At 35.0% G+C, this 17149-nt stretch overlaps 2 protein-coding genes across 2 annotated transcripts in view; one reads left to right on the forward strand and one right to left on the reverse strand.

Moving 5' to 3' along the window:
- Positions 1–2271: 2271 nt before the first annotated feature.
- LOC115622402 (polyadenylate-binding protein 2-like) lies at positions 2272–2742 on the reverse strand. The gene has a single exon (XM_030516332.1). The coding sequence runs from the start codon at positions 2740–2742 to the stop codon at positions 2272–2274; it is 471 nt and encodes a 156-aa protein (XP_030372192.1).
- A 14274-nt stretch (positions 2743–17016) lies between these two features.
- The window catches only part of LOC115622118 (AF4/FMR2 family member 4), a 141364-nt gene continuing 141231 nt past the window's right edge, over positions 17017–17149 (forward strand). Inside the window, exon 1 of the mRNA XM_030515963.1 lies at positions 17017–17131. Coding sequence (XP_030371823.1) covers positions 17075–17131 — 57 coding nt within the window. The 5' untranslated portion in view covers positions 17017–17074. The remainder of the gene's footprint in view (positions 17132–17149) is intronic.

Below are 17149 nucleotides of genomic sequence, written 5' to 3' on the forward strand. Positions count from 1 at the left end.
GAAGGTCATGAAATGGGGCATGTAAAAACGATTTATGTGTCAGGCGATAAAACGCGCAACACCCTACAACTAGCTTACAACAAAAGGGATTACAACAACTATTAGCCACTGGCAACAACAACATCAAAAAGTAAAACAAGTAGCCACAAGGTTTTATGTTTCAATAGCAAAACAACAACGAAACCAACAACATCAACAGCAGCAGCAGCAATAATTGCCGAGCAGTCTCAGCAATTTGCAAATGTAAACAAACCATGCGAGCGAAACTTAAGAGCATGCGAAAAAATATTTAAGAGAGCGCCTGGCCAAACTGTTATACGCGGCATTGGTTTGAAGTCCCTGCCGCCGCCTTCGGAAAACTAAAAACACACACAGTACGCACGCAGACTTCAAAGTGTGAGTAGTAAGTGCCGGAAGAATCGCGCGGCAAAGCGAAAGATTAAGCTAAAAACGAGCGCCGAAGCAAGCGAGCAAGCCAGCGACCGAGCGTCCCGCGGACCGCTCTCGAACGAACAAACGGAGTTCGCGCGCCGCACAAAAATCGCTTCTCGGCTTACCAACGCGTTTAATTTTATTTGCAAACAAATGTTTAATGACCAAACTTTCCACAATGAATGCGGCACACTCGGAAAAAAGAAGTTCCATTTGAAGGTCGGAAATAAAATAAAGTAGCGTTTCGTTTGCGCATTAAGGTGATTTAACTACAAGTATCTGCGAACAACTTTTTCTTTTTTCGAGCACATATTTTCGTGAATGTAGTTATTTACTTAATAATGACTCGTATCAAAGCATATGTAAATAGATTCGTTATATGAAGACTGTCTGGTGCGGCACAGCTTATGACCACATCTCTAAAATTATATAAGACACTGATAAGTTTAATATATGCGTGTTAACTTTCCTCAATTCAACTACGATTTAAACAACTAAGAATAATCTTCATTATTAAAGTTTACAAATGGATTTGAGTTTCTTCTAAAGATATAGTGTCTTTGCGGGAATTAAATTGGTTACATTTAACAAGTATTCTTGAGAGATTTAATCTTTTTTGTTTTACTTTTTTGAATAATCTCTCCACTGATTTAATTCGGCAATTAGGAATATATATTGCGGCAATAGACATAGCATCGGATTGAAGAAGGAGAAGTCCTAAATTTATTTATTTCAACTATTTAACGAAGAATTATAGCCAAACTATCATTATCATATCGACATTAACATATGGAAGCTGGCAACATTTATACCTCTATTAGATCTTTTATTTATTTATACCTAAAATGAAATAGATGTGGTCTCATTAAATTATTAAAAAGCCTTATTCATTTTTTGTATTTCAATATTTAATCCTTATATATCGGCTAGCTTCCAACCAAAGTTATATACGTAGTGGATCGGGCGTAGTAGGCGGTTGCTAAAACGGTCGAAAATATTGTTAGCACATTTTACTTCTCTTTTCACTCTTTTGTAAAAAATAGTATGGAAGCCTACTACTTTTTGTGTCTTTTAAAGTCATGTCTTCACCTTACCCTTTCAATCATAGAAGAACTGGTTCGACAATATCTCGTACAAGCATTGATTTGTGGGTCAAGATTTGAATAACTTTTTCAAGACTAAATAACTTTCCTCATTTTCCTTTTTCCTCCTTTTTCCTTCCTTTTTTTTAATGTTCTGTAATGTTGAAAAACAATTCAATTTGAACAAAGAAAAATGGACGAACAATACATGCGGCTTAGAAAATACTTTATTTTTAAGCTCAAATACCTTAATAATTTATAAAACTCCACATTGATTATTATTTTAAGACATTCATTATTTTCCGAGTGCAGCCTTGAAAAGGTTCTAAAAGAGAGAGAACAAGAAATTGCTTGCTAAGGTACCGTGTGGAAAGTATTTGACGCTGGCAAATATTTGCGGAAAATTAGAAAATGCCCGGCCAGGTATGTGCGCGAAAAAGAGTTGAGCCTGAAAGCATTAAATTTATTTTGGTTCATTTTTATGTTGGCACGTAAAATGACTTTGTTTCCTTCTTTACGAGAACGTCTTCCTGTTTTAATTTGCCAGCAAAAAAAGTCGCAAAGTTCTGGAAAGGATTTAATTTGGACTGAGTGCTTTATTGCCCTTATCCTTTTCCTTTCAGCCTATTCCTTCTAGATTAGCGAGTGCTTCCCCAAACAAACACAAAAAGGCTTTAAAAACCACTTGTTAAATGCTCACGCCATGAAAAAATATATTTGGCTATTTCGATTGAAAATTATTGATGATAAGTTCAGCTTATCCATGGTATCCCCCATCTTCATCGTATCCACTGCTATATGTGTCATTATCGCCATTGCGTTCTTTATAATAGAGGCCACGACGAAGTCTTGACAAGCCCGGAACGTTGATGCGCTTCTCACTGACCCTGATGCGTCTTCCACCGATGGAAGTACCGGTCAGCTGAATGGCCTGAGGTACAGATGAGGGATACTTAAATCTGATATATGCATATCCCTTCGGCATTTTAAAACGATCCGCAATTATGGTGACACGCAGTACAGGTCCGCAGTAGCCGAAGATTTGATTCAGCTCGGAAATTGTGGCATGGTATCCCAAGTTGCCCACAAAGACTGAATACTCATCGTATTGCGGATGTGCGAGTGCCTTCGAGATATGGCGTGGAACAATAGAATCACTGTTGTTCGCCGAAATGTGTTCGTCCTCCCAAAGGGATGGATTGTATCCTTCGTCCTCTCTGGCATCCATTGCGAAATCGAGCGATGAGAAGTTAAGTGTGGTTTTTCGTCCTCTATTGATGTTTTGCGTCTCGTTTTTGTTCTAGACTGAAAAGTAGAACAGACTTGATATTTTGAATACCAAAGCACACGCCTACTGTGAAGCTAGTATTGACTGCAAACTAGTTTTAGGCAAGAAGCGATTAATTTTCAACATTTGTTGTTACTAATCAAGTTTCGTAATGAACATTTATTAAATGCAGTTTTTTTTATAGTAGTTGGCTCGTTTCCATTCTAGATTGCACTCTTATGTTATGGGTTCGTTTGATCGTATTGTAGGCATAAAACCATCCATCCTAAATTGCTGGTCCTCGCCATTTGGTGACTTCTGGTGACAATCTGCTGAGCATGAAACTCAATCAATTGTTATTTTCGTTGCAAAAATCATATCTCCTGCACGGATAAAGATATTTATGTGCGCGGAAAAGAGTTGAGCCTCAACGCATTACATTTATTCTGGTTCATTTTTATGTTGGCACGTAAAATGGCTTTGTTTTCTTCTTTACGATTGCGGCTTCCTGTTTTAATTTGCCACCAACAAAAAATTGAAATTAAATTTTTGTCAGAGTCGCAAAGTTCTGAGCGGCATTTATTGTGGACAGAGTGCTTTATTGCCCTTGTCCTTTTTCCTTTTTAGCCTGCTTTTTGCCTCATTTTCTGCACTATTTCATGGCAATAAACAGAAAGACACACAAACACACGCATCTGCACGTATCAACACAAATGGAGAGGGAAAGACTCTGGCTGGCATGCTTGAAGTGAAGTGCACAGAGCCAATCATCAAATCCCTAGGGTAAATCCCCTAATCAAGACGAAACGTTTGCACAGCAATAACAACAACTCTATGGGTGTACTATATATATCCATGTCCATGTGTGTGTGTGTGTGTGTTTGTTTGCTTCATTTGGTAAGTCCTAAAAATATGAGGCCGCACCCAAATAAGCAGACTATAAATTTTTGGAGTTTTCTTTTTTATTTCTTCTCCTGACAAATTTACTTTTAAAGCTCGCATTATTTGCATTTAAATCTTTTATAAAAAGTAACAAGTTTTGTGTCCACGCATAATATATGATATGGCATGGGCATCAACAACCAGAACACTGTAGCTGGTCTGTGGGTCAAGCAACAATTTCTTAACAACCCCAAAAGAATACAAAAATGTCACATAATCGTAAAATGCACAAAAAATAAGAAAAATGCTATACGACATTGTAAGGAAGAGGGATGGAAAGTGCTACGGATTGTTGTCAATTGCTCTGGAATGTCTCTCGGCTAGTTGTCAATTGCACTGCGGACTGTGCATGTGTGTGTGTGTGTGTGTGTGTGAGTGTTTTATTCATAAAAATTCTGAATTACACATGCTCTTAAACAACAACAGCAACAATGGCCGTAAACAAACAAAGCAAACGCACATACCCTTAGGGAAAAAAACTCAGGAAACCCAACTATATATTTTGAATAATTTTAAAATCTAAGGTTGAGACTCAAATCAAGCTGAATTCCCAAGCACTACTTAAAGCTGCATATACGATCGTGTGTTATTTTTTATAATTGGGATTATAAGGACTTAATTAGTCATTCATCATTTTAATAACTTATTACAATTATTTTCAATATTGATATTACATTTTAAAAATATACGAAATGGTTCCAATAATTGGACAAAATAATTATTTTATTTACAATGTTTTGATATATTATTTAAGAAGGTTCGATTTGGGCTGCCTTTTTGAATGTAGCTTTGCAATTCTTTTCTCTTAAAAACGCTGATTTATGAACAAAAAAAACTTGACTAGAAATCTCACAACCAATCTACCTGAGTTTCCGGCGAGCCATTATTGAAATGAATGTAGAATTGACAGAGGAGATTTTCTACTAATAGTGTGATTTATACTTTACGAATAATAATATACTTATTAAATTAGAGTAACTATAATATAATGTTATTGCCCGGACCTTGTAAAATATTTTCGTAAGGAAAATTTCACCAAGACTAACATTAAAATTAAAATATGAATCCAACTTAAGGTGCGCGAAATAATTAACTGGGACAAAGACTTGGCACATTACAAGTATATTGTCCACAAAATGCCATTCTTTTTTTTCCCTCTTCCTCCTATTTTTTGGTTGTAGTAAGTATGCTTGAGCTGTAAGCAAAGAATTTTGCAAAAGTACCGCAAGGTTGTCCCATTATGTCTATTTTTAGAAGACAATGTTGACGCTTGTGAACAAAATAATTAACTGAGACAGATTAGTTTGCTTTCATTTGCGAATAGTTCATGACGTAAAATTTAAACTTTTTATACAGAATTCTGTTTAATCTATTATATTAATTAAAAATAAGTAAGTTTCAACTAAAATTATTATTTGTAGCAATTTTTAACTGATTTTTTTTTTAAGAAATGCACCTTACATCCATCAGCCATCACCATCATCATTTCTTGATAGAATTAAATTACTTTCAAATATTTTGCGCTTTAATAAAATCAATTGATTTCAGAACGAAAATCTCGCTTTTTTCTGAGTGTGTGCTGCATGTCTATACTCGTATGTGTTTAACAACATGGCGCGCATTTCAGCGCAAGTTTACGAGCAATGCAAGCGAGGCCATATTAAAAAGCATAAAAACAACAATAACAACAGCCACAATACCAAAATATGCTGCGGCATATAGTCAAATAAAAATGGCTCTAACTATGCAAGTATTGCTTTCAAGAGGAATTACTAGGCCAGAAAAAATGGGATGTGAGTTTGTCATAATGTTGACTACAGTTGTTCTATCAGTAAATAATACTTTAAGTATTGCTATTTATTTACATAAATAAATTGTTGAAAACGTTGAAATATTTTTTGGAAGTTTTGAAAATTGAAAAACTTTACAGTATAACCAATGAATACAAATTAATCATAAATTAATTAACTAAGAAATAATAAGCCTTTTCCATAAACATTTTCTTAGAATGTATTCACTAAAATGAACATAAAATGTTGAAGGCAGGAAGAAATAGTTTTTAATAGTTTTTTGCTTAAGATTTCAGAATGTCTTTAGCAAGCTTTTTTAGAACTTTTAGTCCTCAAACTGTTACTGGATTCAATGTCTTTCAGCACTCCACTTTGCTAGGAACCATTTACAGAATATTACAAAAATGTGGAATAAATTATTTATAAAAAAAGATAAAACAAAATCTCTCGGTTTACAAAAAAGTAAAGACAAAAAAAAACATTACATAAATCAACTATCACACACCTTAATCTACACCTCGTCTTCCACAATATCTGTGACTGAGTTCAGCTTTCGTATTTCGTCACTAAGTGGCTCACAAGCTTGTTAACTGCTTCGGAAAGTGCATACCAAGTAGCCAACGTCGAAGCAATAGTGCGCAGCAGGCAGGCAGCAGCCCAGACAATCAGACAACCAAACAACCAGACATTCAAACAAGCACCGCAACCAACGTGTTTCGCTGTTAGAAACCAATATGCGTCTGTGTGGCTGCTCTCTGCTCTGTGTGGTTGCTTTAGGTGGTGCGTGCATGTGGTGCCTTTGTGTGGTGGCGCCTCTCAATGCGTCGGCAACGAATTGTCGAAAGTCACGTTGCATATGCAGCGGGGAAAGACAAACACAAACAAAGCATTCTTAGAAATATTTAACGCGTGACAGAGCAACGCATTTGTTTTTGTTTTACGTTGCCAGCGGCTCTATACAGCTAGATCAGCTCGGAAAATGCACAAATTCTTTAAATCAATCTCGGCTATCTCATGCTATAGGTAGGTACATATAGTAAATAATTAATAGACTTGTCCGTCTGTATGATCGCGTATAGCGATATATAGACTTTTCGTATCTATATACAGAACAAGTTTTTTGTAAACTTTATATAACCCTATTATTTTATAGAATCAATTGGCAAAAAAAATCACTCTTAGGGGGATTAATTTTGTTTTTAAAGATATCTTAAAAAAAATTTAAAATTAAAATTTTAAATATATTAGTTTTGTAAGATGCCTCTTGATATTCTGAAGTTTTGTCAAAATCGAAAATATATTTAAAAAATCGGACAATTCGAAGTACATGGTCTGTTCAAAAGAAAATTGAAAGAAACAAATTTTAATTTTTCAATTTTCCCTAAGAGCACATTTCAGAAGTACTTCTAGAATTGGAAGAAGCGCTGGCATAAGTGCATTGTATCTGAGGGGGATTGCTTTGAAGGTGACAAAATTGATGAATAAATAAAAAATTTTCCAAAAAAATAAACATTTAAACAAATTTTCTTTCGAACAGACCACTTATAACACTTTTAATGAATATTGGTGGCAAAAATATTAGGCACATAAGTAAATACGTATGTAAGTAAGAACCGTTACTTTGGGATTGTGATTGAGTGTCTATGCGTGTCTATACTTCTGTTTTATTAGAGCGAGCTTTTGTCAGCTGATAACAAACGCAACAACTGTGACGAAGTTGAAGAAAGAGGAAGCATGCGCTAACAGAGAGACCTATGCACATTACATGAACTGTTATAGGAAACATTAAACATAAAACATTAATTGAAAAGTAAAAATATACATCCGTGCGTACTTACCTTTACATACATGGAGATTATTATTGATTATTATGATATTAAAAATCGTTTAATTTTTTGAATCACATTTTTGATCACTTAAAAAAAAACAACAACAAAAATTTGCCAATGCGCAATTGAATTGAAATCACATGCACACATGTATATATGTATTTATATATTTACATACATACATATGTATGTACATTTTACACATCACATCGCGAGACAGTTACACAATTGTAAACACACATGTACATATATTAAAAGCTAAATACGTATGTACATAGTTTCAATAATATTTAAATTATTTATAAACTAAACGTTTTCCAATTGTTTTCATAAATTTGTAACAACAAGTTCCGCGACGCGTTCAACTTGTTGAGCAAAACTAAGCCTTGCTCTGCCGCTGCCAGTAGAATACTCTCTCTAAGAATGCAAAAGTGAAAGCAAAGAATCAAAAATCATAACTGTAAATCGGCTCTGGTGCGTGTCATACGTATGGGACCTAGCAATAGTTTTCGGCAATAAGCAACAACAAGTTACGCGACGTGTTCAACGAGGCTTTGCTCTGCAGCTGTCAGCAGATTGCTCTCTTTAGGAATGCGAACGTAAGAGAATGGATCAATAATCATAACTGTAAATCGGCTCTCGCGCCTGTCGTACGCATGGGGCGCAATCGGTTACGCGACGCATTCAACTTGTTGAGCAATTCTAAGTCTTCCTCTGCAGCTGTCAAGCAGAATGCTCTCTTTATGAATGGAAATGTAAGAGAAAGAGCCAAAAATCATAAGTCTCGCGCTTACCATACCGCTTTTGAAAATCTTAAGTATTTTCAAATTCAATTGATTACTTCCTATAGCTTTCATAAAATGAATCTTTGTACAAAAAATGGTTGTACTTACTTTGGTTTAATGATATTTTTTAATATGAATGATTTTTGATATTTAATCCCTTTTAATATAACTAATTCAGGATCAAAATTACTAAGTACATTAATTGTTTACTGAAATAATATATAAGCTATTGGCTTGGTAAAAATATATTCTATTGTTTAATTCTAATTTCAAGTACGAGCCAAGATCTTACCTGAATCATACAAAGCCATTTTTCTATCAGTGTACTAGTATAAACACAATGTACATATGTATATGCATGTAAGCCTACATATATATAAACATATATATTGTGCAGAGTTTTTAGCCGAACAAACAGCCAAACAAATAAACAAGAAGCGCAAAAGTTTTTTGCTCAGAATAAACATACAGGGCCAAGACGAATAAGATGAAGATGAAGATGAAGAGGAGGGAGAAATGTAGATGAAGACGAAGGAAAATAAAAAGACCAAAATGAAGAAGCAGCCTTGCACGCGGCAAACGGAAAAGTTCATCAAAAGTTGCAAATAGGCCAGCAATGCGTAAGTCCTTCGAAGTTTCAATGCCTTTTGTTGTTATTATTGTAAAGGACAATAATAAAATGCAGCGGAACGCAAACAAAAACCTGCATCATAAAAAAAATCACCGAACACTAACGTTTTTAAACACTCATTAAAATGAAAGACACACATTAAAATTCATTTAACACACCCCAGAGCAAGCACAACAACAACAAGCTGAAGCAGAATGAAAAGAAACGGAGAATATGGCAACTAATTTGTAGCGCGTGCAGGAACATGAACGTCAGGGACTAACAGGACGTTGTCTGGCGGAAATCCTGGCAAAAATTAAGCAATTCACACGCCAAAAACGAAGCACACCCACCACAGTCCTTACCATTCCCCTGTCGACAACGACCGCTGCCAACACACATTTGGCACATGCCAAAGCTCAGACATACACTCCTTTCCGCCCATTCGACGGCCCCTCCCCCCTCAATCTTTCCCCCCCTCATCGCTCTTCCTACGTCTATTCATGCAACATGCAAGGCACATTGCTAATGTGTCCCATTTGCAACGCAAACCACTGAAGCTTAACACGTTGTCTCCATAGACATGGCCCAGGCAGCCAAGCCACGCCTAACATGCAGTCCAATACAAACGCATACTCACACACACACACACACATACGCACACAAAACTCAGCTTGGGAGCAAAATGATAAAAAAAATGGAGTACAAACTTTGCGCTGCAATGTATGCTATAGTTTTTGCCACTCTGTTGGCATACATTTGACGCAATGAGCTAGCACGTGTATGTGTTGATGTCAATTAGAGATGGGTGCGTGACCAAATTAAATGGCAAGCCAATCGAGCTCACACGGAAAAATATATTTTTAATTACAAACAAGTTTTTAGGTATTTTTTAGCCGTACATTTTCGCACTCATTCAGGCCATAGAGGTGGACAGGACTCGTGACAAATTAATTACGTTTCTAATTCATATTTTCTACACATGGTATGGTATACATATTAAAAAGAGAATTTAACAAATAAATTGATGTCCAGAAAATATATTTTTTCGTTTCATTATAAGTCATTTAATTTCATTAGATATTTTAACACCGCAAGCTCAAAATTCGTTCCCAACCTGCTTACCATTAATTTTAATTTCATATAACATATTTCGGATAAATCAATCTACACATTGCTTGTTCTGAAAATCATGCTCATCTCCTCTACACACACACTAAACGGGAACTTTGGCAGATTTTCAAAATTGATTGATAACTCTTGAGCTATTCTTACAGTGCTTTGCTGAAAATTGGTGTCCTGCTATAATTCATGGATTTTTTCCGTTTTTCAATTCTATAATCTACCGAATTTTTATTCATGCTTTTATTCATGTCCGCTCAATTGCACTCATTTGAGAAAAGGACGCTTGCCCAACAAATGATTTTCATTACTTCAGCCTTTTTTATTCATTTACTTCAATTTCCTGAGAATTTTTATTTCTTTATGTCAGTTATACTCTTTCATTTTCGTTCACTTTAATTATTTAACTCATTTATTTGTTCAATTAATTTATTTTGCTGATTACGTGTTGATTACATTCATTCTCATCCATTCTCATTGAATTTGTTTGATGTGGATTTTAAACAGAGCTCTTTTGTACGCAACTGCTTCGTAAAGTCTTATTCACAAAAGTTTGTTATACAAGTTTGTAAATTTCTTTTGAGATGCGATAACAGAAGCCCCCCAAGTTTCGTGTTTTATAAATGTTTGTGCTATTGTTTTACCTTCATAACTATTCTTTTCTAGTCTTTCAGTATATTTAGTGTATATGTAGCTATTTATTGTTTCAATATCCATTTAGTTCCCAATTACTTGTACTTGTATATGCAATTATTTACTTGATATAGTTACAATCCATTTATAACACCTTATCAAGATATATTTCCTTGAACTCAAATGCCTGCAGAATTACTTATAACCTGAGCCTTATTCCTGCATTTCTATTTTCCAACTTATTGTACATTTATTTGTATGCCTTTAGCATTGGTTTTATTCTTTTATTCACATATTTATTATTCATTATTTATTTTCTTGATTTCATTCAGTTGTGCCTTTACATTTATGCAGCTCTGGTTGGGCATTGTCAGTTGAAATAATACTCCTCCACCATCTCTAATGTCAATTCTTTATGTGTGTGTGTGTGTGTAGATGCTAAGAGTTGCATGTTGGCCAAGGCAGTGAAGGCAGTGAGGCACAACTCCCGACGGTAATTGTCTCGTTACTCTCGTTGCATGTTCGCAAACATGGCACATTTTTGTGTTCACCCACAAACCTCTCGACCCTCTCCGACACTTGCTCCATCACTCCATCGTTCTATCGGTTTCTCCCTCTGACTGAGTGGCGGCAGCTGTTACCGTTAGCTCTACCTGGACTCTAAGGTTAAGGGAAGCACATGCCTTAACACCTCATCACATCCCTACCGCTCCGTTGGCTGCGCTAATAATTTATTTACACTTAACATTTTATAAGCCAGGCAGCGGCTGCTGTTGCCTTCGCTGCTTCTGCCTCTGCCTCTGCATCAGTTGCTGTTTTCCTATGCTACTTGATTTTACAAATATTTGCTGCAACGATGCACAGTGACGCATTCCAAGAATATTTTGGTGACGCGGCTAATACTGAGTATAATTTATATAGCTAAGCTGCTACAAGCTCCACATAAATGATTAGCATGATGTTGGCTTATTTTCAACGATCGAATTAAAAACAAACACTTCTACCTTTTAATCAAAAATATAATTTTAATAAACATTTTGACTTATTAAGAGCAGGCTTTCATTTCTTTGTCGAAATATTCGGTTAAAGGCCTCTTAAAGAATTAAGTACTCCTATCACACATACACTTAAAGAAGAATAATTTTATGAATTACACAATTTTTTTTTTGTGCCTATATAAGGGATTACCCTATCTAATTCTTGGAGATATGATGCAACACTGCCCATAATTATAAATTTCTTAAAATGAAACGTTGTTTAGTTTTGTTTACATTTTAAAAATTCTTTCGAAATATAATTTAAAATTTATAGAGAGAATAATAATTTAACCAAATATTAGCTTAACTGATTTAAAATTCTTTCTTTCCCTGCCATAAAGTAATTTTCGAATTAGTTTATTAAAATTATTAAAATGATATTTTACAAAATCCAAAACCAACTGAACAACTTAAGCACAAAAAGAACCTTAAATGAGATATCAACAAGTTTTTTTATATAAATAAAAAATGAGCATTCAACTCAAAAAAAAAAAAATTTAAAGTAATAGGAATTTGTTATCAATTACAGTAAGAAGGAGAGAAAAGAGAAAAACCAGTTCTGCCATAGTCTTGTAAAGTGAAATGTAATTGTTAATAAAGAAAAGGAAATAGATGCAATAATAGAATAGAGAGAGGAGTTTAAAGAAATTGACTGCCTCAGCTAAAGTATAAATTAATAAATAAAAATATCGTTAAAATAAAAGTCCTTTAATTTGAATTTGTCTCAACATTTGTACGTAACTCGTGCCACTGTGCATTGAAGACCATAACGACGACAAATGTCGCAAGCATCACCTGCCTGTGTAACTACCTGGCTGCCTGACTGCCTGACTGCCTGCCAGTTGCCATTTGCCATTTGACGTTTAAGCAAGAAGTTAAGTGAAATATGCACAATTTCCGTTTGCCATTTTCTACACACAAACACACACACACACGCGCATACATACAGACGAAACAGTTAGCAATGTGTAACGTAGTTAGCTTTTTTGTTATTGTTGTTGCAACATACATAAATGAATGAGACAGCGCGACAAGCATTGGTTAACCGGAAGTGCGATAGAAGAGGAAAGGAGCGGAAAAAGCAAAACTTACAGAGAAGGGGTGCCGAGTGGGGGGTGGGGGGAGGGGGGTGCTTTGGGCTGTGATCAGAGCAGCGCAATCGTCAGTTGCCTTCAATAGCCATTACGGCCATTTGTAGTTTGCCGCTCAGTCATACCAGATATGTATGTACATATGTATGTATGTACTATGTTTGTCGATGAGCATAAATGCATGTATTTGTGTGTAAATATGTATTTATGCATGTGTCTATATGTGTAGTTACAAGTTTTGCTCAAAGTGTAAATGGAAATGCGCTTCTAATGGCCATTGAAGACAAAAATATGCGCAGTTATTTCCCACACACACACACACACACACAAATGCATTCAGGGAAGGCACACAACAGGCTGTTGCCGTTGACTGGCATCCTCCCTATATGGTTTTTGTCGCCTTTATGTTTGTATTGCTGTCTGCCACAAGTTTTTACAACTGCCTTACAATGGTTTTCAAACTGCATTTGCAAGTAACTTCAGTTATGCAAATTTATGTGAGGTTGTTTTTTGAGATTTCGAAAAGCGAGAGCGGGAGAGAATGAGAGAGGGGGGAAAGGATGAGAGAGCACGCTAGCCAACTGCTTGGCTGTTTATCACTCAACAAATTGTGGCCAGATCTAGGATATGCAAATGCATGCTATGGCCTGAATAAATAATTGAAAATGCTGGCAAAGAAAGGCCAATAATTAACATTAAGGATACATCAAGTATAGTATAGTGGTATAGTAGCAAACAAAACAATTCTCCAACAAGTGATGAATTATAATTATACTCACAATTCAAAGAACATGCCATTTATAAGACCCAATCGATGATTTTCCACTCAAATCCAAGCTAATACAAAAAATAAAGGAAAGCAGTCAATCATTGAAGCTCTTAAATACCTAGAACTATATCATATGTATGTCTATATCAGCTCTCTTTCCTAATCCAACGAGCTTCCATTTAAGTGCAATATCTTCTTTTTCGGGCTTTTTTATGATTTAATTAAACTGTTAAATATATTGCTATTTCTCTTCATAATATCAACAGCTAGATTTTTTGGCACTAACAGAAAACTGTATGTAATATATTATGCTTATTATATATTATTGTAATTTGATTAAATTTCTCCTACTTAGGCTTAAGGTTTTTTTAAAATTTGTATATATTGTTTTGCAATGCCGATAGTGAATATTTGTCGACACATAAATATAAATAAATAAATGAAATAAAATCAATGCTACACTCGTACATTGTGAGCAACTTTTTTGTACTTAAAATTCTCTAAAAATATGATGAGGACAAGCGGCTTTCTACGAATACTATCGTAGTTTCTTTCAGCTACCCTTTTCAGAAAATAAATATTCAATGCCTGCTTTAAGAAAATAAAAACTCAGAATTAGGAATTTTTGAACAGAGAAGAGTAAAAAATGTATATTTGAGACTTTGTTCATCCAAGGCCTCTAATATTAAAACAGCTCATTTAGATGGAGTAAGTATTTAGAATATTAGCTCATTGTGTCATTGTTTTGGAATTGTCAAGAGTTTAAAAGCCTGCAATATACTTGGCAACAATTTTTCAAATCTAATTAATGGTGCACTTATTTTCATACCCTTTGCCCTTTGGGCAGCACAAGTTTTCCAAGAACTAGGTCCAAGCTAATTTTTAACCTACTTGAAAATGTACTTAATATTTGAAGTACGATTATTCTCGAAGTATGATATTGAAGCTTGTATAAGTCAATTGTAGATAGATATACTTTGACTAACGTCAGCAAACCACAAAAGCAAATGCTTTCCTGGCAAGCAACAAATATTTGTGAGCTTCCTTTTCTCATCTGTTTCTTTTGACCTCAAAAAAGGAAGTCCTTTTCAAATTTTGTTTGGTACAACATTTGGGCAAGAAAATGCAATGCTCTTCTTATCAGCTTTTAATTAACTTATTTACCTTGTATGATTGCCATTCAAATGAGTTTCTAATTCATTAGAAATGGCCAAGCGAGTTGTATCGAATATTCAAATGAAAACCACTTTCATTAGCTTGCATCCGAAATTATCAAAAACTGGGACATTTGCCTAAAAACCTCAATGCATTCGCCAGTTTTCTCATTCGAGCCGTAACCTCAATACAAATACAACACGTGCCACGCTCAGAAATTCTCTTCGTAAAGCCAAAAAATATCAGCCAATCAATCGAAATTCACTCACATGCCAATTTGCGGCATATTGGCCAATATATCTATAGGAGGAACCGCCCACTACCTCCATCTCCACCCCCATATCCCCACAGCCACCTCTCCCCTCATTCGCTTGCGTATTCTGCCAACATTCACGCGCCAGAGCACGCAGCAGCCATAGAAGTGCAAAATGAATGAATGAATACAAACACTTTAGTTGACACACAACCAATGGAATCAGCAGTAAAAACAACAACAACAACAACAGCATCAACGCCTATAACAAGAACAACAACAATCCAGTCGAAGCACGTGGCTTTCAATTCCTTTCGTTATTCTGAGCAGCCGCCTTAATGTGCGACAACTTTTATATTTTCTTTTAAGCAGTCATTTCACATCCGCAAGAACGCATCGACAAATTGTTCATCAATAAACTAGATAACGCTACGAGGGTAACCCCGAAAGTTGTACAAATACTTAGAGAAAAGGAGCAGGTCCTAAGAATAAGCAGGATATTAAATTGTAGTCAAATAAATCTGATTCTGATTCGTGTGAAGGCTTTTACATACAATATATAAAATGTAACTAAGCTGAAAAATTGTGAGATTCTGAAACATAATAAGTAATAGTAGTATAGTATACTTGTATATATAAATATTAAAATAGAAGAATATCAATCAATTTTCATTTTACTCTTTATCCTTTAGGTTTTATTAATTTATTTCGTACTTAATCATTTTATTTACGTATTTAATAACATTTAATATATTAGCTGGGTTCTCCCCTTTATTCGAAACCTCTTATTCTGCAGTAAAGAGATCCATAAATAAATGTTACAATTACCTCTGCTCCTAATTAATGTTTTTAAGGAATTGACGACAAAAACTTTACACCTTATACTTTCATTTCTCAATTAGCTCTTGATGATCATTTTCCTTTCATATATCGTACCGGAAAGCTTAAAGAGTATACTAGAAAGCCAAGAAAAGCGTAAAAAGTATGTAACAGCCTAGGGGAGGCGTGGCAGGCCCCATAAGGAGACAAAAAGATTTAGCAATGGTCGTCTGTCCGTCCGTATGAGCATCGAGAAATTATTGTCTTTCGGTATAGTATAGTGAGTATAGTCTGAAGTTTCAACAAAATCGGAGTACTACTGATATATAAAACAGTTTCCGTAGGAATGATTAGTTCAAAAATTTCTTATAATATTGAAAAGTAAATAAATAAATATGTTTATTTTATTTTATTTTTAATTATTATTATTGTTTTTGATGCAAAAAATCATAAAAATATTAAAACGTGCGTTCTATACAGAGAATGGGTTCAAAAAGAAATGTCGTTAAAAAAGGGGTTCTTGAATATAAGTCTAAGAGTATAAACAACAAAGCAAAAACCGATTCAAGACATAAGAAATAATGCATCACATATCTGCAAAGGCGTACATATTTTGAATTGCAGACACTATTGGAATAACCCCCACTCAGAATTCAGAAAAATAATTCTATTTTTTCTCTCCATTTCCTCTTTGCAGGCATAATCATGAAATGAAGTTCAGCAACAAAAGGCTTTTCATAAACAACAACTAAAAATCAAATGAAATCAAATCTGTGCAGTCAGCATCAAAAACAATAAAAACAACAACAACACCAATAATCCTATCCTGGCTTGTCTGTCGCACTGCATTTAGGATTTTGACACACAAAAAAAAAACAAACAACATTTTAGCTTTTCTTCGTACTCATGTACATATGTATGGACTCGTATAAAAGTATTTGTGCACATTTTGTATTAGTGACACGTCTTTGGTGTCTGTTCAGCCAAAAATATCAAAAGTAACACTCTAACAACCACAACAACAATAACAACAGCAACAGTGGGAGCAACAAAAAGCCAACAAATCTGTGTGCGAATTCAATTAGGCGGAAAAAAAGGCAAGCTCACACAATTTTCTCCGCATTTCCCGCCCGCCACAACAGTCCCCAAGGACTCAGCTCAGATCAACTTCGAGGCACACCGGCGCCAAAGTCATCTTCATTGTCGGAATGTTTTAACTCTGTTAAAAGCAGCTGCCAAATTATATAGAAAAAGCAACATACCACATAAAGTGGTCGCATTATTGCCTCTCTCCCGCTATCCGGCAGTTTGTTAGTATATCAAAAAAAATAGTGTGGGTGTGTGCTTAGCTGAAAACAAGCAGCACCAGCAACAACAACAATACCAGCAACAGTAAAAGTAGCAAGAATAACGCTTTCGATTTTCAAGCGCAAAAATTAACAATAAAAATCAAAATAAATGTCTGCAGTTGAATTAAATGGCACCGTGCCGGCCATGGAATTTCATCAGAGACAGGTGAGTGGACCGGGACTT

The sequence above is a fragment of the Scaptodrosophila lebanonensis genome, unplaced genomic scaffold (genome assembly GCF_003285725.1).
Source record: "Scaptodrosophila lebanonensis strain 11010-0011.00,11010-0021.00 unplaced genomic scaffold, SlebRS2 tig00000043-arrow-pilon, whole genome shotgun sequence".
NCBI classification, from domain to species: Eukaryota; Metazoa; Arthropoda; class Insecta; order Diptera; family Drosophilidae; genus Scaptodrosophila; species Scaptodrosophila lebanonensis.

Bases quoted from the DNA above. Each gene is read 5' to 3' on its own strand.
- LOC115622402 (XM_030516332.1), bottom strand. From the start codon at position 2,742: ATGGATGCCAGAGAGGACGAAGGATACAATCCATCCCTTTGGGAGGAC.